At 34.8% G+C, this 25065-nt stretch overlaps 1 protein-coding gene across 7 annotated transcripts in view; it reads left to right on the top strand.

The window, feature by feature from the left end:
* The window catches only part of PALS2 (protein associated with LIN7 2, MAGUK p55 family member), a 104266-nt gene that overhangs the window by 64331 nt on the left and 14870 nt on the right, over positions 1–25065 (top strand). For 4 of the 7 annotated variants that reach the window (XR_002125120.1, XM_019652003.1, XM_019652006.1 and 1 more), the window contains exons 6-12: positions 6502–6543; positions 7972–8103; positions 9988–10087; positions 10418–10486; positions 12056–12217; positions 19329–19531; positions 20854–20982. Coding sequence is in view for 6 of the 7 variants with exons in the window: in XM_019652003.1 (XP_019507548.1) it covers positions 6502–6543; positions 7972–8103; positions 9988–10087; positions 10418–10486; positions 12056–12217; positions 19329–19531; positions 20854–20982 (837 nt within the window). In the remaining variant the exon portion in view is untranslated. The remainder of the gene's footprint in view (positions 1–6501; positions 6544–7971; positions 8104–9987; positions 10088–10417; positions 10487–12055; positions 12218–19328; positions 19532–20853; positions 20983–25065) is intronic. The other 3 variants (XM_019652009.1, XM_019652010.1, XM_019652008.1) reach the window with 1 other exon arrangement.

The following is a 25065-nucleotide window of genomic DNA, read 5'->3' as shown; positions in this document are numbered from 1 at the left end:
TTTTTAACTTCTTCTTTGAGACCAGCATGACCCAGGTGCCAAACATACTGTAAGAAAAGAAATTCAAGTGCCATTTCACTCAAGGATATACATGTAATATTTCTCAATGAAATATTAGCAAATGAAATGTAATGATGTTGGGTTGTCGGGAAAGTCATGACGCATTTTTGCAACAAAAAACATAGAAAAAATATGTCGTGACTTTCCCGACAACCCAACATATAAAAATGATAATACAACATGTCCCAGTTGGATTTATCTCATGTATGATTGGATGGTTTCACATTAGAAAATCCATGTATGTAACCAAGCACATTAACAGATTAAAAGAGAACAACCTCAATAGAAAATTTGATAAAATTCAATACCTGTTCATGATTCTTTTAAATAGATTAGTTAGGAATAGGAAAGAACCTCCTTCTTTTGCTTTTTTTTAGCTGAGTCATCCTGCCACCTGTTGGCAGCTCAGCTCGGGCCAGGAATCGAACCGGTGACCCTGTTGCTCAGAGCTTGCACACTTGAGCGAGCTCCTAACCAACTGAGCCACTTGGTCGACCCCGGAAATAACCTTCTTAATCTTACTTAAATAAATAAAACTAGAATAAACATTCTGAATAGTCAACTATTGAAAGCATTCCCTTTAAAATCAGGAGCTGGACCCCTCAGTTCATCTGTCCAAGATGACTTGAGTGCCAAGAAATACTTGCCAAATTTCAGTCATAAGTTGTGACTGGTGAAAAGGAACTGCCCCGAAATGATATATAGAGTAACAGATGATATAACAAATATCTGTTATAATCGATGGTACAAAAATCTTTAATTATCCTCAAAGAAACTAGAAATAAACGGTATCTCTGATATTAAAAAGCTAAGTATGTTTGCAGACCAGGGAATGGTGACCCACTTTAACAATACTAAAGCTCAGACATCTCTGGCAGCAAATGCTTTCACCATTACCAGCCATGCTGAGACAAAACAGCCGACAGAAATGCCACCCAGCATCTTAGGCCACCTTGGTGTCAGCAAGCTTAAGGACAGTGGCAGAAGCTGGATGGAAAAGCACCACTTGCTGTTGGGAAAGAGGGTGGTAATTGTTCAGCATTTTGATGAGGTTTCCAACAACAAGGCAAATGGAGTTGAACTTCTTTTTAAAAATAATAAAACTTCAAGAATTTTGACTGCTTGAAAAATTTTTTGTTTAGGATGTAATGAAATTCTGAAGCCCTTGGTCACTGCTGCTTTTTAAATTATTATTTATACACAATTATTTGTTTGCAGTTAATTAAGCCAAAGAAGCCAGAACATAAAGCTTAAAACAAGGAGTAATAGTCTTCGCCTAGTTAGAAAAAAAATTAAGAACTAGAGAACGATGTTCACTAGCATCACTTCTACCCAATATTTTATTGAAAATTTTATAAGCACAAAAAGACAAATATAAATTACAGAAGCAAAAGGTTTGGAAAGGAGAAAATAAAACATTATTTTCAAATAATAGAATTTTTTTCATAGAAACCCATCGAAACTTGAAATTAGTAGAAATAATAGAGTTTAGCAAGGTATTTGAAAATAAGATTAACATTACAAAAGTCAGTTGCGTTTCTATATGTCATGAGCCAGCATCTAGAAATGTAACTAAGACAGGCATCATTTGCAATAGAGTCAGATAATGTCACATTTATGTCCAGGAATAAATCTTAACAAAAATACAAAACTGCTACACACAAAAAAATGATGATGGAAGTCTGAATAAACAGAGATATATATCTTGTTCATTGACAGAAAGACAGTATTGTGAAAATGTCAATTTTCCTCAAATTGACTTGTAGATTCGATGAAATTCCAATAAAAATTCCAATAGGGTTTTTCATTATATTTGATAAGATGAATAGCCAAGACACTTCTGAGTCAGAAAAGCAGAAATAGGGGCTTATTGTTAAGGTGTAGGAATTAAGATGTTATGGTATTGGCGTAGGAATAGACAAATGATCAATGGAATCAAGAGTTCAGAACGAGACCTACAAACTTATATTACTTTGATATGACAGAGATGATATGCCTTTAAGTGAGAAAAGGAGAGACTATTCAATTAATGAACTTGGTGGTTCATAGGGATAATATATGAAGCTGTGTTTGTTTCACTCTACAAATCAAGTGGGAGGAGACACACGGTCAGTAAATGTGAAGAGAGATTAAAAATCACAACGTGAGATGCCATTTCATAACATTCAGTTGGCAAAAAAATGTAAGTGTGAATCCACGGTATCTCTCCTACATTGCCGGTGGCTGTGTAAATTGGTATAACCACATTAAGGGGGAAATTTAGCATTATCAGAATTGCATGTTCACATATACCAAGGCAGCAATTTCCTAGAGCAATCTTACATATGTATGGCTGGAAACATATTAACAAGTATGTAAATCCCAAAAGATTACATGCATACTCTTATAGCATGATACTATTTTTAAGTTTAAAGTAACTAAATATATACTTTGAAAGAGCACACATACATGCAATAAAACTGTACAGAAGGAAAGCAAGGATTTTGTGAACACAGATGCAGGGTGAGGGTTACTGTGGTCAGGGAATCCAGGCTGATGGAGTGGAATGGAATGTGGGCAGGAGGACCACGGAGGCGTCTCACCTGTTCCAGGTGGCGAGCTCATTATATTATTGAAACTAATGAAATAAATAAATGCAGGCCTTGCATGGGCCTGATTTCATTGTAATGTAAATTAATTAAGGATTATTATTAGTATAATTCTGAGCAGCCTAGGTTAGTGGATTTTTTTTGTAATAATTTTTTTTTTTTTTTGATGAACAGAAACTTAAATCTGTGGCCTACAGATGGATATTTACCAAAAAGTAGTGTGAATTGCCCCTCAAAACTTTTTTAACCAAACGTATTCTAGTCTCCTTGCTGACCTCAAAAGTGTATGTGTATGTATATTTAACTGAAGGGCCAAGTTCAAACACTTACAAATCTTTAGAAGAACAGTATCCTTCCCTGATTATCTCTGCTGTTGTCATAAAGAATTTCTTAGCAATTCTGATGTGCACCTCAGATGGACCTGAAGCTATGGTTTGAGACTGAGGGTGTGTAAACAACACTTGTACCATGTGCAGTCAACACGTTCCCAAGCAAGTTACCAGCCACTTTCTGATTTAACATAACATAAGGACCATGCGGGAGCTGTTTCTTCAGCCATTTCATCCATTTGATTTCTTTTCTCCTACTGATGATTGTCATTTGCATAAGCATAGCATATCCCTGTACTATTTTATTTTCAATTTTACAGTTTTTATCTTTTGCCTCAGAAATCTTTGCGGTAAAGTTTATATAGCATATATTTAAAGTGTACAATTTGATAAATGTGGACATGTATATGTACCCATGAAACCATCAACACAATCAAGACAATGAACATATCTATCACCCCCAGAAGTGTCTTGCGTCCATTTGTATATTCTTCCATCCTGCCCCCTTCCCCGCCACTGCCCACTTGTTCTGGGCAAGTACTGCTCTGTTTTCTGTCACTAGATTAGTTTACATTTTCCATATTTTTATATAAATGGAATCATACAACGTGAATCCTTTCTTTGGTTTTGCTTTTTTTCTTTTTTTTTTTTTAAATCTGGCTTCTTTCACTCAGCATAATTATTTGGGGATTCATGATTTTATGTGTATCAATAGTTGATTCATTTTACTGACAAGTAGTGTTGCATTGCATGGCTACGCGTATACCACAGTTTGTTTATCCATTAGTATTAGTTAATTGGCTGAAAACATTTTTGTTGTTTCCAGTTTTGGATAATGAAGGATGCTGTGGACATTTACATGTAAGTTCCTTAGGTAAATACCTAGGAGTTAAAGTACTGGTCATATGGTAGGTATATGAGGAACTTTTAAAGAAATGGCCAAACTGTTTTCAAAAGTGGCTGTACCAATTTATGTACCCACCAGTGTTATATGAGAGTTTCAATTACTGCACATCTTCACCAATGTTTGGTATGGTCAGTCTTTATAATTTTAGCCATTCTGCTAGGTGTGTAGTGGTATTTCATCATGATTTTAATTTGCATTTTTTTATTAGTTTCTTGATTGATTTTTCTCCACGTTTTAGGTTATTTTTCTGCTTATTTGCATGTCTGGTCATTTTTGATTGGCAGCCAGACATCATAAGTTTTACTTTGTTAGTACTGGATATTTTTGTTTTCTTAGAAATATTCTTAAGCTTTGCTCTAGTTATACTTCCATTACTTGGGAGTAGTTTGATCCTTTCAGATCTTGATTTTTAAACTTTGTTCGGTGCAACCAGTGCAGGATTAAGTGTAGGGTATAACCCTTCTGAATACTCAGTGCCTCATGAATTATGAGGTTTCCCCACTCATCCTGGTGAAAACAGAGACTATTACTGACCCTGTATGATCTCCTGATATCATTCCCAATAACGCTGGGTTTTTATGTAGCCTGGGATAGTGTCCTCATACACATGCACTGATCAGTACTTAGCTGAAGACCAGATTGAATCCCTTGCAGTTCTCAAGCCCTTCCTCTGTGCGTCCCTTTCCTCAGTGATACTCTGTTCTCTGCCCTGTAGCCACCTTGGTCTCCCAGCTTATCTTTTCAACTTGGAAACCACCAGGCTCCACCCAGATTCTCCCTTCCCAAGCTGGAACCTGGAAACTTTCTCTGTACAGTTAGCTGGAGCAATTGCATAGCTCATCTTGCTTGTTTCCACTTTTTAGGAATCACTGTCTTCATTGTCTGATGTCTTGAAAAATGTTTCATATATTTTGTTCAGTGTTTTAATTTCAGGCTGGAGGGTCTTTGATACTTCATTTTAGTCAGAAGCAGGAGTTATTTTATCTTTTATTACTATAAACATTAAATGTTTCAATAGGGGTATCGTTCCCATGGTTCAAAATTCAAGAAATATAAATTTGTATTCAGTTGAAACCTCCCTCCTAATCCTCTACCATTCTAGTCCTCACTCCCCCTGTAAGATATCATGCTATTAGTTTATCTTTCCGGAGTCTCTATTCATATGCAAGTAAGTAAAAATTACATATTCTTTTTCTCCTTCCACCTCCTTTTTTATGAAAAGATTACACAGTATACACATTCTGAACCTGTGTTTTTTTCACTTTACCATGTTATCTTGAGGATCTTTTCTTTTGGTACATAGTCTGCCTCTTGAAATACACCCCTCCATCCTTTTTTAACATCTATATAATGTTATATAGATTTACCATCATTTGTTTACCCAGTTTCCTATTATTAAATAATTAGGTTGCTTCCAGTCTTTTCAGATTAGGAATAATTTAGTAGTTAATAGTCTTCTGTCTACATAAAACACTTTGCGTATGTCTGAGTAACATTGCTATCGAATACATTCCCAGAGGTGAATTGCTAGGTGAGAGAGTTTTTGCATTTGTAATTTTGATAACTATTGCCAGATTATCCTCCCAAAGGATTGAACCAGTTCTTTCACCAACCTGTTTGGAAAGTGAGTATTGGCCCATAGTCCTAGCCAGAGAAGATCAAATATTTGGATTTCTGCTAGTCTGACAGAAAGAAAATGTTATCATAATATAGTTTTAATTTGTATTTCGACTCTGAGTGAAGTTGAATATCCCCTCCCATGTTTAAAAAGCATTTGTACTTCCCTTTCTCTCTTCCATCTACTTTACTTTAAATTATTGGTTATCAGCTCTTTTTTTTAGTGATAAAAATGTGAGATTGAAATATTTTATTAGGTTGTGCTTAGTAATTTCTTAATAACATGAAGAGTTAACATCCATAGCCTATTACTGAAACACTTTAAAATGCACTTAAAATGTAATTACACCGAATCTAGTCAAATCTCTAATGATTTAAGGTCATTACAGAAAGGTTGGGTTCATTCATTTTTCAGATAAATTTTTAAAGTTTAAAGTAAAACCAGTTTAATCTGAGTTTTTGAGCATGAGATTAATTCTGAAATTAATTTGATAAATGAAAAATTAAAAATTGTTCCTTTTAGAAATATTTTACATTTGAAAGATACGGTTTTTGTTCCACGAATAATGGTATTTCCAGAACAATTTGATGGGAGTAGGGGAATGAATATTTGAAATTTGGACTAACTCAGAAAGTCTGAGCTTTATGGTTACAAAAAAAATTCAGTCCCACCGATAAGAATGATAGACGTATTCATGGTTAGATGACAGGATGCTCTTGATAATTCATTCAGTGCAGCTTTCTTGAAAAGTAAGGAGCCATCCAAGTATTTTTACTTTGCATACCCATTCTTTTTTTTTTGCCTCATCTCAAGCACCTCTTTTTACTTTTATCATTTATAAGTTTCAGGTATTATAATCTATGGTCAATTATTTAGGGAAGTAGTTGCTTTATCAAATGAGTGAAGTAATAAAATGGGCCAGTAGTTTGTTTATATTTTGTTAATTTATTATCAGTTTAAAGCCTGGCTTTATTTATGCAATGAAAAATATGTTTTTAGAGTTGCATCAATATGGAGAGGCATCCAGCGCACGTCCGTCAGGTATGATGTCGTTCCAGGACATTCTCTGGCACCCTGTGTTTCTGTCCTATCAGCAAACTAAATGTACCTGGATTAAACTTAATCATTTTGGGCTTTTCCCATTGCCAAAACATTGAGCTGCATGCCATTGTCAAGTTAGCCAATTGCCACATTTTAGGCAGTCTTAATATTGTTTGTATGCTTGCTTCTTAGATATTTCTAAAATTGTATATCAAAAAAGTTATGGCTTACTGATTTTTTTTAAGCATTAATATTTGGCCTTTCCAGAGTTATAAAAATAGTTTTTTATCAAAATCATTTAATTGTGTAAATAACTAAAATTTTGTCACATGTTCACAAATTATTTTTATATGCATCCATCACATTACATTTTACTACACTAATATAATGTATCTAGTTGTGTTATTTGAATAGCTTGTGTGGTTATATTTATAGAAGTATGATAAATGGAAAAATAACATTATTTTAACTAATTATGTACTTTCCTGCTTGTTATATGCTAAGTCAATTCTTTAGAAGATAACATTTGAATTTCTAAAATATGCATGAAAAGAGTTTGTTTTAAGAAAGTGATTGGTGTGAACTTTTCATCAAATACTGAAAATGCTTAATTTAATGAGAACTCAAAGTGAATAAGCAAAATATTCTAGATATTGTAGATCATAACTAACTGAACTCACATACTTTTATTGAGAAATCAGATTTAAAAGGCATTTGTATAGTTGAGTATATTTAAATTGGGAAATAGATTCACGGCTTTTTCAGTATTTGTCTTACAATTAATTTAATGCTGATCATTTAAATTAGAGCAAGATGATACCAGAAAGGTATTTTCCACACTAGTTTTGGCTAATGTAAATCTATGTGATTAAAAAAAATGCTATTACCAGGGATGAAAGTTGGGATTTTAATTTTTTTTAAGGTCACTAAATATATTTCAGGTCTGACTTCAACATGAACTTTAATTATTTAATTTTGGTTTCAGGGCCTTTTCAAAAAGTCAGTCCTAATATATCTGAAATATATGCCTTAAATCAACTACATATATTGTCTCAGGATGTTAATTAGAAAGTAGCACTTACTTGCATAAAAATTATGCAGTGTTGGTTGGAAAATCATGTGAAGATTTGGGGGAAGTTTAAGGATGGTGAAATTAAATGATTATCAAACTCTGAATTCAAAATGAGAAGTTAAAATAGAAATGAAATTTTAATGTGCTACTAATGTTTATTTCATATTTTCTTTTCTGATACCAAATTACTAATGTTGTAATAATTTAATTTTTATTTGAGAGCGATAAGTTCCTTAGTTGGAGTACTAACTACATTTGTCAATTACAATAAAATCACAGTGGTTTAGAAAATATTTCACAAATCCAGTGACAAATGATAACATTTGTAATATTTTTAATTGTGTTCTGTGTTTTAGGTATTTGTGAAATGTCATTTTGATTATAATCCATACAATGATAACCTGATACCCTGCAAAGAAGCAGGATTGAAGTTTTCAAAAGGAGAAATTCTTCAGATTGTAAACAGAGAAGACCCAAACTGGTGGCAGGTTAGTATGCTTCTCAAAATTTTCTCAGCTACTTTTTTATTTTCAATCTTCTATCTGACCAATATCTAAATATTCAGGAAGAAGGTATTAACATTTGTTTCAATGATTTTTCCTGCATGAGCAGCTCCTGCTTCAGGGCTGCTAATTTTGTAGAAAGAAGACCAAATTGGGAGGGAATTTGTAAGTAGCTGTTAACGAATGCAGAATTAACTAGCCTGTGGTACCATCCCACCCCATTGGTTTAGGGATTAGACCAATTGGTTCTTCTACGTGGGTGACTACAGTAAGATACAGAATTGGTCAAGAACAACGCAATTGGGGTCATCCCTTTTCAATGTCTGCTTTGTTTGTTTCAAGTCTTTCCTTGTGGTTGTAGTAGTCTTTGGCCTGTCTCCTCTTCTTCTATACATTTATGGCAAATAAAACAGAATTTCTTAAGCTCTTAAATCTATTTGCCCACCTCTTCTCAGTTAGTGAAAAACGAAGGTTTGCTTTATCACTAGTGTTGTCTTTGGTCATGTATTGAAATCTGTGTATATGGATAGGGATGTGTGTCATCACTGTATTCCCGCCTCCCTTCCGTTTTCCAGAAGATCTTTGTGATGATGTTCTTTTTCCTTTCCCCTAATACAGCTTTCAGAAATCTCTAGCAGCAGCAATAAGTCTGTTCGTCATTGTTTACATCAGCTAACACCCACAGTATTCAGAACTGGAGAAACTGACAAATCAGAAAGTTTAAAATCCCTTAAACTGTCAGAACCCATGAGAATCTCATTAAAGAACAAGCTGTGAGAGAAAAGGACCCAGGCCCTAGCACTAAACTCTAAATTAAACTGAGATATCAGTAACTCACATTAGCTCTAATAACTTATATTGACTTCTAAAGGGAAATGAATGATAAGAATGAGAACAATATTACTGTGTCTTTAAATTAAGACATTATTATGTACAAGTGCACTATATAATGAAAGAACTAGGAAATGAGCAAATTATCTAGAATTCATAATTTCAAGAGGTTTCCACTGAATTTCTTAGAATGCTCATCTAAACAAAATCTGCTTTCTGTGGCTGTTTCCTTTATAGAACTTGTCTATTTTCCCCCCCTTTCTGTGAATGCCATCTCACACTTTCTCTTCTAATTCTGTCATCATTATCTCAGTTTCTTCCTGCAATTTGTGTTCTATTACTTTAATTCTGTTTTTCAGGATTTTAATTGCTAAAGATATACCAAATTTTTTAATGCTAGCTATAAGGATAAAGTCACTAACTTCATGGGATAAGACACTAGCAGCCAGTTCTCCAGCCATTATTCTAATACCACACTTTTTTGGATTTTATTTGAAAAGTTAGTTTCTTGACAGTAGGTGAAGTTTGACCTATTTTAAACATAATACCTCTCAGGATATTCAGATTCCTGGGGGCATGACTTAAACTCTCCACTGTGTTTTCCCAGTACTGTCTTTTTCTTTGATTTGGCCTCAGGAAATACCAACATGTTAGGATTAAGTTTGATAGTAAATACCTGACTACAGAATGCCAGATGGAATATCCTGTGAACGCATAAAATAGCATTTATTCCGTTCTTTGACTAATTTAGGATTGTAAATAAAAAGTTTTACTAATTTAAAAGAGCCTGTCTATTTTTGTATTTTGGTTCCCAAATTTCCCTACCAGGTGGGGGATTGATTAGATGCCAGTTGATTCCTCAGTGCTAAAGTGTTTAAATATCTTAACTTGACAATGCCATGGATTGAAATCTCAAGGTCAGTTTTTAAGAGCAAATGTGGTATATATATTTTTTACTGACTACTGCTTGTCCTACTTTTTAGATTATGGTCTCAAATTTTGGTCACTGAGATATACAATTCATTAATTTGATTCTAGGCTAGCCATGTAAAAGAGGGAGGAAGCGCTGGTCTCATTCCAAGCCAGTTCCTGGAAGAGAAGAGAAAGGCATTTGTTAGAAGAGACTGGGACAATTCAGGTGATGAGCTCCGCACAATAAGTCACAGCGGTCCTTTGTGGCCACCTTTCTTTGCCTCTTTCATCTGAATTAGCAAATGAATTTATTTAAAACCTGTCTAGAATTAATCCCTCCCATCTACTTGATCATATCTCTCTCAAAAGTAAACTTTTTGATCCCTTTCTGCCACCTGCTGGTATGGTGTCAGAATTCAGTGGTTCAGCTGCCCCCTTCTGCTTTGTAGGATCCAACACTGGGAAGGCAATTCTCCCACCCCTATAGAACACCACAGGGCAGTTTTATCATGTTTTTACATACTGTTTAAGTTACATTTGTCTTGTCATCCTTCAGGACCTTTTTGTGGAACCATAAGTAGCAAAAAAAAGAAAAAGATGATGTATCTCACAACCAGAAATGCGGGTATGTTTGAAATACGTTTTGAGAAGCTTGAGTGAAGTAGTTTTATACTGTTGATCAGTGTGACATAAACTCTCCATGTACAATTTTACATGAATATAATTCAGATCAGTACCCAATTGCAAGGGGTTGGCATGTCAATGCATGGTAAAATATAATGTAAAGACATTATTTAAATTCTGGTATTCTATATACTTATACTATCACCAGTTTGCTTTATCTTATGAGTATAGTTTGCAATAAAATGAATTGGTTAGGATGTATGCATGTATTAATGAAGGGGCAATGTTATAATTGAAACTATTTGTTCAGAGAACTTTGATAGTAATTTATGTCATTTCTAAAGAGCAAAATGCCTTTATGAAGATATTTAAAGAGTTATGATTAAGGGCAACTATATACTCTGCCATAACATTGTCCACGATACGTTTGGAGAAATGGTACTGGACCAGATCAATCTTAGTCTGATCTAGTACAATTCTTCCTTAAATCTTTTAGCCTTAAGGAAAGACAAATATAACAACTACTATAGTTATTCTTCTCAGTTATAGAGACTGATAGGAGTGAAATGCAGCTCTGAATCAGAGGCTCTGGAGGTTTACTCAAAGGAACTGATAGTTTTAAAGTGCTTCTTGACTTCAGAGCTGCCTCTCTGCTGGTAATAAAATAAATAGCATACAATAAAGGAAATAATATAATAATATATTCTATAATATTGATAATAATGAGAAAATAGACTCTCCCTTAATATTAATTTAATGTACTGTGAAGAAATTGTGCACAGAAAGAGTTGCTGTTAAAATAATAACCTAAGGAAGAAATGTATTGCTATAGACGGAGAATTATAGCCAGAATAATAGGTAATATACTTCAAATTCACTTGAGCCTTATTATTCATTAAATATATGTCCTTAAAACTTTATTGCAAAATAGAAAATTCATAACTTTCCCATTGACTCAGATTATAATTTTGGAATGTGTTTCTACTGAAAATAATTTGGATCCTGTATTTTATTTTATATATAAATTCAGAATCTTAATATTTAAATGTCAGTATATTGTCTATATGCATTTTATTAATCAAACTGATATTTGCAGAGTCACCAGACAGTATTTATTCATTTATGTCACTGGAAGGACATACTCATTCCATGGAACGAACTTAAGCAGCCAGGCTGTGGGCACTGCTGTCCTCCGTATTTGATGCACACTTTTTAGCGATATAAATTATATAAACTATTTGTTATTTGATTATATTAAAGGAATTCCAATGAATTGATAAGAAAGGGATTTTAATGGATAGACTATCTGATAAGAAGAAAGCACAGGCGCTTTTCTAGCTTGGCTAGACACATTTTTAAGGGCAAATGGATGGAAACTGATGCTTAAATCAAAATATAAAATAATTTATCATACTTTATCAAATGTATAAAAACAAATCTATACTGAGTACAATTCAAATGATATTTAACTATTAAGACACCCAAGCCATTACTGAACAGAATAGCAGAGGTTTTTCATCCATACAAAAGATAACCGAATATGATGTTTTTCATTTTCTTTTCCATTTAGAATTTGATCGTCATGAAATACAAATATATGAGGAGGTAGCCAAAATGCCTCCCTTCCAGAGAAAGACATTAGTATTGATAGGAGCTCAAGGTGTAGGACGAAGAAGCTTGAAAAACAGGTTCATAGTGTTGAATCCCACTAGATTTGGAACAACAGTGCCATGTAAGTTTTTTGTGTGTGTTTTCTTTGCTATTTAATTGACAGGAAAGTGTAGTGGGGGCAGATTATTATTATTTTTATTCCCAAATATTATGTCAGTGAAAACGAACAAGTAGAGGATATTGGAAAATTCAATGACTACAGCTGTCTTGACATAGCGCTCCTGCCCTGTTGGCACACTGCCTGGTAGCAGTTGCTTCTCCAAACTCTTCAGTCCAGAAATGTTAGTTAAACGCAAGTATCAAGAGTTGTGGCAAAATCAGCATTAATTTTGTGCTTTCTTTTGCATCTGACATCTATCTGAAAAATTGTATTTTTCACCCATTTTAGTGTAAGGAAAGGGGAGAAACCTGCTGGATCCTCAGGCACTTCCCAGTGTGGCGATCCCTTAATGAATTGATGTGATTTGGCTTGTAGCTCTCAGCCCTGCAGGGTCATAAACCTGATTTTTGACAGCACATCAAGAGCAATTCATCTTCCAGAGCAGGCAGCATTAATTAAGGTCACAAAGTTTGGTACAGAAAATAAAATAATACTGCTGGGAAGTATAACCATTAAGTGAACCAAACATTCATTTTATGATCTTTGCATTCTTTCCCTATTTGCATATTTATATGGGAAGTTCAGTAATGCTGTCAGAAGCATGCTTGATGAAAATGGCATTAGATCAAGGAATTAGATGATATCCCTGACTTCTTATAAGGACTAATATACATTTGTCCTTATTTTGAAGATGCATGTACCTCCATTTGTGGGAACTTAACATGCTCTGTCCCCTAAACAATGCAGGAGACAAGCCAGTGTTGCCTTTATAGCTCCCCTTTCTGTGCTTATGTTGTTGACCAAACCCCTTTTTGATTAACACAGTATTTCTTTAGGTACCGTATGTTAATATCTTTAAACTGTTCTGCATCAAATCTTAGCCTAATGTCACTCCATCTCGTTTGGATGAATTTTAGAGTTTCTGTGCTTTCACCCAGTATGTTTTGAGGTTTAATTCTCAGTGAACAATCTTACTGCTAAAATTGTTAGGGGCTGGTTGGGGGAGTAACTTTATCATTGCCCCCATGTGCTATTTGTAATCCCTTCGGGATAAGGCTTTGGATTCCATTGTAGGCACAATAAATCATTAAATTCAGACAAATCCTAGTTAAGTAGTTATAAAAACCTCACTGTGATCAAAGTACTTTAAGTATTTTATTTTTCATTTTTGTCAAATTAATACATGTACGGTATATTTTAATCAAGTAGTCCTTAAAGACATATAATGGAAAAAATAGCCCCCAGTCTTCCTCTTCTTCACCTCTGGCCTACTTACCAGAAATAGTTGCTTTTTATCTTTTCTGCTACTTTTTTTTGGTAGTCTTCCTTATTTCTTAATAACGTCCTCATTCTGCTGTTTCTTGCTTTATTCAGTATAGACCTCACCCCTGACTGCCTGCCCATCCTCCTGATAGAGAGCTCTAGTTGCCATTAATTCAGTTCTGCTTTCAACAGCCTCTCCCTCTCCTCCCACCCAGCAATCACTAGACACCTTTTTTTCTTCCCCTCTGTACCTTGATTTTATGTATATATGTGTATAGTTTTGTTTTAAACCAAAGACTCACTTGTCCATGAAGCCGTGTTGTTTGATCGAAGCCCTCTGTCTCAGAGCCTCAGTCCGCTGCTCGCCTCCGGCCGCCCCACCGTTAGCACGGAGACAGCTCCCTCCCGCTTGCTGCGGGTGTGGGGGGCAGCTGTTGTTCCTGGGGCTCCCTCTTTCCTGGTTTATGGCTTTGTTTTGCTGGGCACCTTCATCCTCTTGTAACTTCACAAGAAATGGTGTGTGGGATGTAATTTCTGCATCTTTGTATTTGAAGATGTATATTTTCTGCCCAATATTTGATTATGTCACTGAGAATAGACATTCTAGATTGTAAAACTCAAAAGATGTTACTTTTGAACCCAGTTCTGTTTAGAAGTTCAGTGCCATTCTAATTCTTGTTATTTCATACGTGACCTGATTTTTCTTTCATAGATATTCAGGGTCTTTTGTTTTATTTTGTTGTTTTTCAGTATTTTGAAATTGAATAATGATGTGCCTTCTTAAGCATATTTTCTAACTCATTGTGTGTGCTGATGATGAGTAGGCTTTCTGTCACAATAAATTTGCCTATCTGGATGTTTCACAGAAGTGCGATTATACAATATGTGGTCTTTTGTGATAGACTTCTTTATTTAACATAATATTTTCAAGGTTCGTCCACATTGCCGCAGGTATTGGTACTTAGTTTCTTTTTATTGCTAAATGCTTTTCCATTGTATGGCTGTACCACATTTTGTTTATCCATTCATCAGTTGATGGACATTTGGATTGCTCTATTTTTCTAGCTATTATGAATAATGCTGCTATTTAACACTTATTTACAAGTATTTATGTGGACATACATGTTTTGTTTTTCTCAGCTATATACCTAGGAATGGAATTGGTAGGCCACATAGTGACTCTGTGTTTAACCTTTTGAGAAACTGCCACATTGTTTTCTACTGTGGCTATACTATTAATATTTTATACTCCCAGCAATGTATGAAGGTTCCAATTTCTCTACATCCTCAACATTTGTCATCTGACTTTTTGATTATTGTTATCTTAGTAGATTTAAAATTGTATCTCATTGTGGTTCTGATTTGCATTTCCCTAGTGGCTAATAATGTTGGGCAACTTTTCATATATTTTATTGGCCATTTCTTGATCTTCTTTGGATAAATGTATAGTCAGATGAATTGTCCATTTTTCAGTTGGGTTGTCTTTTTTTTTGTTGTTAAGAGGAGTTCTTTTTATTATCTGAATACAAATCCCTCATCAGATATATGATTGCAAATATTTTCTCCCATTCTGTAGGGATTTTTAAATTTTCTTGATAGTGTCCTTTGCACAAAACTTTTTCATTTTTCTAAAGTTCGGTATTATATATCTTTTTATTTTGTTACTCATGCTTTTAGTGTCATACCTAAGGAGGCTTTGCTTAATCTGAGGTCACAAAATTTTTATACTTTCTTCAAAGAGTTTTATAGCACTAGTTCTTATATTTAGATTTATGATCAAGTTTGAGTTAATTTTCGCATAAAAGTGAAAAGAGGGTTCAACCTCATTCTTTTGCTTGCAGGTATCCAGTTGTCCCAGCACAGTTGATTGAAAGACTATTCTTTCCTCCATTGAATTGCCTTGCCACCCTCGTAAAAAATAAATATGAAGATGTACTTATGGACTCTCAGTCCTGTTTCATTAACCTATATGCTTATCCTTGTGCCAGCCCCACATTGCATTGATTACTGCATTTTTGTAATTTCAAAATCAGAAATTGTGAATCTTCCAAATTTGTTCTTTTTCAAGATTTTTTTGGCTATTCTGGGTCCCTGGCATTTCTACTTAAATTATGAAGTAGGCTTTCCATTTCTGCAGAAAAGGTAGCTAGGATTTTGACAGGGATCTGTAGATCAATTTGGGGAGTATTGCCTCTTAATAACTTTAAGTCTTCCAACTCAGAACTTCTGCAGAGTCAATAGTAATATCCCCTCTTTCTTTCCTGATTTTGATCATTTGACCCCTCTTTTCTTGGTCAGTCTACAGAAAGGTTTGTCAATTTTGTTGATCTTTTCAAAGAATTAACTTTTGCTTTTGTTGACTTTGTATATTGTTTTTCTAGTCTCTATTTCATTTATTTCTGCTATAACCCTTATTATTTCCTTCTTTCTGCTTGTTTTGTGTTGTTTGCTATTTTTTCCATTTTGTTTAGGTGGAAGCTAGGTCAGGTTTCAGACCTTCTATAACATAGTCATTTACAGTTATAAAGTTCCCTATAAGCACTGCTTTAGCTTCATGTCGTAATTTTTGGTATTGTTTTTGTTTTCATTCATCTCAAATATTTTCTGATTTCAATGTGATTTCTCATTTGATCCATTAATTATTTAAGAGTGTATTGTTAATTTCCACATATTTTTTGAATTTCCCAAACTTCTTCTGTTACTGATTTCCAATTCATTCCATTGTGATCAGAGAACATTAAGACTTGTTTTATGACCTTAGGTGTGGTCTGTCCTGGAGAATGTTCCAGGTATACTTGGGAAGAATGTGTATTCTGCTGCTGTGGGGGTGGAATGTTGTATAGATGTCTGTTAGGTTAGGTGGTTTAAAGTGTTGTTTAAGTCTTCTATTGCCTTGTTGATCTTATTCCTATTTGTTCTCTCCATTATTAAAAGTGGGATATTGAAGTCTCCAAATATTGTTGACTTATCTATTTCTCCCTTCAATTCTGTGAGTTTTTGTTTCATGTATTTTTGGGCTCTTGTTAGATGTGTATGTGTTTATAATTGTTTGATCTTCTTGTTGAATTGACCCTTTTATCATTATAGCATGTTCTTCTTTGTCCCTAATAACAATTTTTGTTTTAAAGTCTATTTTGTCTCATATGAATATAGCCACTCCAGCTCTATTTGGGTTACTGTTTGTGTGGTATATCTTTTCTATTTTTTTACTTTCAATCTACTATGTCTTTGAATCTAAAGCATGTCTTTTGTAGACAACATATAATTGGATCATGTTTTTGTAATCAATTCTGCCAATCTCTGCCTTTTAATTGGAATCTTTTATCTATTTAATGGAATTACTGATAATGTAAAAAATGTGCCTCAATATAGGTTTACCTGATTATTTCCTCGTGATTAGTACCAAATTAATTTCCAGAAAGATATACTATTTTACCTTTCAACAGATTTTTAGTTCTGGTAAAGATTGAAATCTGAATTTTTATATTGGAAGATTTATATATATCCATACATCAAGTCACTTCTAGTTTCTCTTTAAATCGTTTGCATTTATATAGTATCTAGCTTTCCTTAAGCCTCAGAATAGATGCAAAAAAGAAACACTGTTATAAAGTGTGACAGGCTTGCCTAATTTCTGATACATGATATTGTGTTACACATTGTCAGATAGTATAGATGGGGAAGTCTCATAGGGAAGGACATAAATGCTGGCATTGTATTAAATTGATTTAACTTTCTTTATAAAATGATCCTAAAGTAAAATAGAAAAAATTGTTAATCCAGAGAGATAAGTAACCTTATCAATCCTGTTTTCTCTTTAACATTGACATCTTGAAAGCAACAAATAAAATGTTGCTCTTTTGATTGTTTCTTCATTATTTGAAGAACTGCTAAAATTTATAATTTTGTCTATCAGTTACAAAAATTAAACTAAGAAATCACATTACTTAATTGCTTAGCATATATAAGCCTAAGAAATCAGTTGTAGTCAAGCCACCCTGTCCTAATTTCTCTTTTCTGGGAATGAAAATGGGCTTAAATATGTGGCAATATAGATTTCATTTTTGAGTGTTCAGTAGAGAATGGGTTTGTAGTTAAAGTTCCCTTGTAAACTAAAACCGCTTCACTAAGAATTAAGATCCTCAGCATGCTGAGGTGACGATGGGGCAGTAGTGTGCCTATACCTGTGCGTTTCAAGCAGCACAGTCCCATATATGGTTTTACTGTAGAGCTTCACCAAAAAATAGTACTGTTCTAAAGTTATGTTCACAGATACTGAGCCAAGTTCTAGTATGTATTTATCTGGGGAGTTTAAAATTGCGTTAGAAGTTTTATCAGACCACCTTTGGTGAATAATTCTAGAAACCTTAGAGATCACACATTTTGTACTATGAAACGTCACCACATCTTGAAGATCTTTAAGTTACTTTATAAATGCTCTGCACAATGGTCTGGGATGATCCCCTTCAAGGTTGAGCCAGAAACAATGGGGAAAAAGGGAGTCCTGTTGCACATAACGATCTCATTTTTGAATTGCACCCTTATTGTTGAGCTTGAGTTTGAAGTTCATTTTGTTCTTATAAAAGTTTTCTTGATGTGCTTTGCTTATTACAAATAGTCAAAATACCATCTACTTTTGATCTGATTACTTCCTCATTTTAATTGTATATATTTAATGATTTCATCAAATATTCTGCATGCAGAAGTACTTGATTAGAAGTTGAATACTTTTTTATATCTGACTTAGGCAAATTAAGATTAAGGCTAAACTTGAAAATAACATACACACACAAATTATTTCTCTTCTTCCAAGCTAGTATTAACCAGCTGGCAGACAGTACCAAACTCGGCACTTTTGCAACAGTTTGAAAGGTGATAATAGTCCATTCCTAGCATGGCCCAAGTTGCAAAGGAGTTGTAAGTCTCCGGCCATACTTAGAGCTCTAAAATATCATACAAAAGGATCTCCTAAATTTTGACTTGGTCTATTCATTTTCATTCTCTTGGAAAGAATATACATGTCAGGTCAGAGTAGAGAAAGTTAATAGACTGTAATAACTTTGAGGTAGCCAGCTCCACCACTAAAGTGAAAAATAGAACAATTAACGGTTGGGAATATCATCAATAAGCTGGAAGCTAAAAGAAAGGTTTGGTGTTGAGATGAGATAAAGGATAGATAACTTGTGGGTGAAAGTACACTTCAGAAAATTGATAATACCAACTAAGAATAGGAGAGCTTTGCTCCCTTGCTGGGCCTCAATTGGGAAATGTTAAAGTGTAAAGAAAGGATATAATTGATATTCCTTAAGAAGGGGAGTGCTAGTCAGCTGGAAAAGATATTCATTTGCAACTTACCTCACACTTACTGGGATTCACCATAATTAAGAATTTCAGTGTAGGACTCTGCTTCTATGTAATATTTTGAGTTTCAAACTGACCTTATAACGCACAATTTTGGGATACAAATTGTATACTGGCACTACCTCTTAAAACATTCCTATAGATCAGGGGTCAGTCAACTGTTTTATTCAGGATCCACATAGTAAATATTTTAGGCTTTGCAGGCTGTCTGGTCTCTGTTGCCAACTACTCCACCAGTATGATAGGCCGAGCTAAACCATAGATGATGAAAGGAATGAGCATAGCTGTGGTCCAATAAAACTGACTGACAAACATGAGAAGCAGGCCAGACGTGCCCTGTCCACAGTTTGCCAACCCTTTCACGAAACTGAAAACCTTAAGCTGCCCTGGGCATTGCAGTCTACTTTCTAATACCCTGCATTCTCTTTGTACAAATTCTCACATTTAGTTACTTCACGGAAACCAAGGGAAGATGAAAAAGATGGCCAGGCATATAAATTTGTGTCACGATCTGAGATGGAAGCAGATATTAAAGCTGGAAAATATTTGGAACATGGAGAATATGAAGGAAATCTCTATGGAACCAAGATCGATTCTATTCTTGAAGTTGTCCAAACTGGACGAACTTGCATTTTGGATGTCAACCCACAAGTAAGCTGCATGGATTCCAGGGCCGTTTTTTAAATTTTATTTCCTGTGGAATTTTTGTTTTGTTTTGAGATAGTGAAGGTGGCTCTTTCCCTATTACCTGTTGGTGATAGAGAACCTTATTATGTTTCCACTAGTTAAATAAACCTCTGATCAATTAGCCAACAAAGCTTGGACAGCAATGGAAATTTGATAGAGGTTGAATATTTATTTACTTGCTCAAGTAATATATAAATGCATGTGTTAGGAAATGTTAAATTTAAAATTTAAACAAGGCTACAACATTAAGAATAAAAATTTGAAGTTGCACCCCTTCCCACCCAATATACACCCACACACACACACACACACACACACACACACACGCACACGCACGCACGCACTTCATTTCATTTTCATTATATGTCTCTCCCACTGACCTCTTCTCATCTCTCTACACTCAACCCGACCTTACTTCCCTACTTGAGAGAAATCTTATTGATAGTTTGGTATGTTATCTTTCTGCCTTTTTAGTATGCCTTAAGTTAAAATATATACAAAGGGTGCCAAAAAAATGTATACACATTTTAAGAAAGGAAAAAAACGGTATTAAAATTGTAATAATATATACAGATAACAAAAGATGAATACAAGTCACGTTTGACTTCTGCAATCACAAGAGGTGCTCAAAGTTGTCACTATCAGCATAATTTTAATACAGTTTTTTCCTTTCTTAAAATGTGTATACATTGTTTTGGCAACCTCTGTATATTATATATACACACATATACATATATAATGTAATGGGTTTTTTATTTTTATTTCTCTTTTACATAAATGGAAAAAATCTATGCAAATTTTTTAGCTATTTTTCATTAAACAATATTTTTTGAAAATCTTTTCATGTCAGTTACCATAGAGCTTTTTTTATTCTTTGTAATAGCATTTCATAGCATCTGCATAGCATTTCATAGTATGGATGTATATTAATTTATATAACCACTCTCCAATTAATAGACACTAGCTTTTTCAATATTAACAGAATTCTACAGTTAACATAGAAAGTGTTTACATCATTCTTGATGACTTTCGGATCATTAAGTTGAACCTTTTGTTCAAGAGGATCGAAGAGTAGTGAGACTGAGGTCAGAACACAATTAATGAATCACTATTTTAGGAAAGTACCGTATGGAATCAAAAGACTAGAAATCGGGCAAGTTTTAAGTTACAACCTTAATGCTTAGGAAGAGGGCAGATAGACTTTGATTATTTAGTATAAATTAAAGGGTAACATAATGCAAATTCTAATGCTACATAAATTAGTGTGTAATTGTTCCTTTACACAGGCCCTGAAAGTACTGAGGACATCTGAGTTCATGCCCTATGTTGTATTTATTGCTGCTCCGGAACTAGAGACGTTGCGTGCCATGCACAAGGCTGTGGTGGATGCTGGCATCACTACCAAGCTTCTGATGGTGAGCAGCTCTTTTCGGCTAACAATAGCACTTCCTCCTAAAACTTTTCCTTGTCCTTTGCTTTTGAGCATATTTAATTCCATGTGATAACATTTATGAAATGAACATACTACATAAGGTATTATAGAATAAAAATTCATTCACTAGATGTAGTTAAGATTTGGGATAGTATTGCTCTTACTTAAAAATCATTGTTCATTTTATTTTAAAACAAAAGTTTACTCCCCCTATGTAAATGAAATGGACCAGTATTAAAACGTGCCTATGAATCCAACCCCTCATTTTACTAATGAGGAAAATGGGCCCCAAGACCATTTTAGTTTCTGTTACATGGTTTCTCTTTCTCTCCCGCTCTCTTTTTTTATATAATGAAAAATTTAAAAAGAGAAAAAAAATGAATTTCCATGTACCCATCACCTAGCTTCAATAACGTGTGGCCATTTTTGTTTTAATTACACCTCTCCTCACTTCCTCCCTTACTTTGAATTATTATTATTTTTTTTAGCTGAGCCATCCTGCTACCTGTTGGCAACTCAGCGGCTGCTCAGCTCGGGCCAGGACTCGAACTGCTGTTGCTCAGAGCTCAAACTCTTGAGCGAGCTCTTAACCAACTGAGCCACTCGGCCGGCCCTACTTTGAATTATTTTGAAGCAAATCTTTGATATCATATCAATTGTAAATACTTTAGAATTTATCTCTAAAAGATAAAAACTTTTTCAACATAGCCATAACACCATCAACATGTAAAACATTAATAAGAGCAACTTCTTAATATCATCAGTATACAATCTTTGAATTTCCCCAAGATTTATAAATTTTTTTACAGCAGATTTGTTCAAATCAGGATCCAAATAAGATCAACCCATTGCATTTACTTGATGTCTTCTAAACCTTTCTTTCCCCCAGTTTAACTGAGGTATAATTGACATACAATAAACGGCACACGTTGAAAGTGTACGCGTGTTCAGTTTGGTCCTGTGTGCACAGCCGTGCAGCCGTCGCAGTCAGGACAATGGGCTCCAGCAGCTGTCTTGTGCCCTCCCTCCTCGACTTCCGCCTCTTCCCTCACTTTAGCTGGTGACGCTTGAAATCAAGTATCGTTGGCCCTCATTGTTCTTTTTCAGGTTGCTCCATGTCTCTACTTTTTGAATATCTACAGTTATAGTTATAATAAATGTTTTCATGTCGTCATCTACTAATTCTAACATTAGTGCCAATTCTGGGTCAGCTTTGATTGAATGACTTGGCTCCTCATTATAGGTCGTATTTTCCTGCTTCTTTGCAGTCCTGGGTGTTTTTTATTGGATACCAGAGATTGTGAGCTTTGTTCTGGGAGGCAGTTGTTTAGAACTAGTTTGCTCCTTTTAGGTCTTGCTTTTAAAATGTGTCAGGTAAGACCTGAGCAGTTCTCATTCTAGGGGCATTCGTTTTCCACTACTGAGGTGAGACCATTGGAGCATTCTCTTAGGTGGCCGTTGCTTCGTGGGGTTTCCTGTTCTCCCTTGTGGGAATAGTTCCTGTTCCTGGCTCAGGACGAATACCTCGCATTGTCGTCTCTGGTGGCTCTTCGGTGGCGTCTGGAGTTGTACACGTGTACTGATGGGTACTCAGCTGAATGCTGGAAGGAGGCCATTTGCAAATCTTCGAAGTTCTCTGTCCATGCTCTGCTATTCCATCCGGTATTCTGTCCGGCCACTTTAGTCTCCCTGGGTTCTCCGCTCTGTCCCGACCTAGAGAGTTTCATAGGTTCCTCTTGGGCTACGTCTCACTGTACTGCAGCCAGGAAACTCTTTCAGGCCAGTAATCGGGGATAATTTTAGGGCTCGCCTCATCTGTTCCCTGTCTCTCTGGTATGTCTGTCTTTCATTGCCTGATGTAGAATGTCTTAAAAACTGTTGTTTATACATTTTGTCTGTTTTAGTTGTCAAGCTGGAGGGTTAGTCTGATTCCTGTTATTGCATCTTAGGTGGAAACAGATGTCCCTTTAGTATCTTTTAATCTTAAGTCCTCACTGCCTTCCTCCCCGCTTCTCTTTTAACCTTCTAATTTAGTTGTTCAAAAAAATGGGTCATTTATCCTATGCTGAGTATCCTAGTTCTCAAAAACACTGGGAATGTTAGAATTATCACATAATTGCTCATTTGCTTTATCCCACAGTTCACACACAACAGTCTGAGAATAAGTATACCAACACAATTACCAGGTGTGAATACTGTGAACTGTTTTTTGTTTTTTTTAAACCTGTGGTTTATGCCACTAAGTATATACAGTCAAATCACTGTTTTAAAGTCACTTGGGATATTTCCTCTCTGTGTACTTAGGCCAGTTATTACTCTTTTTGATGTTTAAATTGTCCTGTCTTCAGCTAGTAAGAGCCTATTCAACTCGTCTTCTTAGTCTTTTTAAACACAACCCCAATAATCTGATGATTCCTTGCTTCCTGGCGCGAAAAGCTGTTCCAGGTTATCTTTACACATTTCTTGGTCCAAACCTGGAATCAGCTATTTAAAAGCCCTGGTTCTTTTTAGTAGGAAACAATTAACAATATGATTATTGAAAAGTTTTCAGTTTCAGACTTTTTTCTAAATTGTTTCTTAGGATATATACCACTGGGTATTATTTTATTTAAAGTCACTGAAATAATTCCTTTGTGGTTAAACCATCAACTTGAAACACAGGTTTGTTTCATTTTGCTATTAATTTTTAGGTGTTGCTCTTTTTTTTATTTGAATGTAATTTTGGTATATAATTTTATGCATTTTCATAGTTCCAAAGTAAATCTTTAAAAAAAAACAACAACTTGAGCTTTTCTCTGAGCTCGCTGTGTCCTTCCTTCCAGCCACAATGGGTAGCCATGTTCACTCTTTTAATAACATAAGCAAGTATGTATATGCATCCTCCCTCCTCCATTTCTTACATAAAAGGTAGCTAATCAGTTTGTTTGTATTTTTCACTTGCCTTCTGAGGATCACTCTATGACTATATATATAGAGAGATTCTTTAATCATTTTCCATTTGTATGGTGTACTCCATTATTGTTAGAGGATTGTTATTGTCAAAAAAATTTTTTAATAAGCCAGATTGCTAATGACTATAATAGGTAAGAATTGTTTTCAAGTTGAATTGTGTTCTGTTTATACATCTATAATAAATGTTTCAAACTTATTTAGTGATCTCAATGAAAGTATTAACTAAAACATAGGTATTAGTGGCCCTCAGGCCGAGTTGAGAACCCATTTCTCTCTTTCTGCTTTCCTTTTTATTAACTTATATATCATTCTTATTCTGATGCGTCCTAATTTATATAGAATAACCCAGACCTCAGAGCTCTGACTTACATAACCAGTTGCCTACTTGCTTTACATCTCTGCTTGGATGTCTCACAGACATCTTAAACTTAACATGTACAAAGCAGAACATTTTGTTTTTCCCAAAAAATCATATTTTCCCCATTCTACTCCCTAACTGCATCTTCTGCAATCACCCATTTACTCAAGCTAAAAACCCAAGAGCCATCCTTAATTATTCATTTTCTTCACTTTTTACATTCAGTCAATCAGCTAATCCTGATGATTTTATCACCAAAATATATTTCCAGTCTGGTGGCAGTTCCATCTCCTCTGCCACCATCATAACCCAGTGATGTCTTTCCATTGCATCTTGGTCCTCCATGACTTATTCCTTGTTCATCTCAACCTATTGCCCCCACGTCCCCTCTGTCCATCCTGATCTTTCAGTATCTTAAACACATCAGGGTCATTTCCCTTCTGGCTTTTTGCATTGCTGTTTCCTCTGCCTGGAATGCCTTCTCCTACCATAGCTCTCAGTTTAAATGTCATTTACTTAATGTCTTTGTAATCACTCCATCTAAAGTGGATCTCTTAAAATGCTTTTTGTTCCTGGTTGGTTTCTTTTTTAGTACTTATTACAATTTGCAAGTTTCTGTGTTTGTCTCCTCCACTTTAGGAGCCCACTCTGTCCTGTTCATTGTTATAGCCACAGGTAATGAAATATAGTAGGCAATTTAATAGAAGCTCAATAAATATTTGAAGAATTGTGTAGTATTGTGAAATTTCAAAACAC

This window comes from Hipposideros armiger, unplaced genomic scaffold, assembly GCF_001890085.2.
Source record: "Hipposideros armiger isolate ML-2016 unplaced genomic scaffold, ASM189008v1 scaffold_171, whole genome shotgun sequence".
Taxonomy (NCBI): domain Eukaryota; kingdom Metazoa; phylum Chordata; class Mammalia; order Chiroptera; family Hipposideridae; genus Hipposideros; species Hipposideros armiger.
Note: the sequence above shows the minus strand (reverse complement) of the source record. Positions and strands in the feature narration are given on the sequence as shown.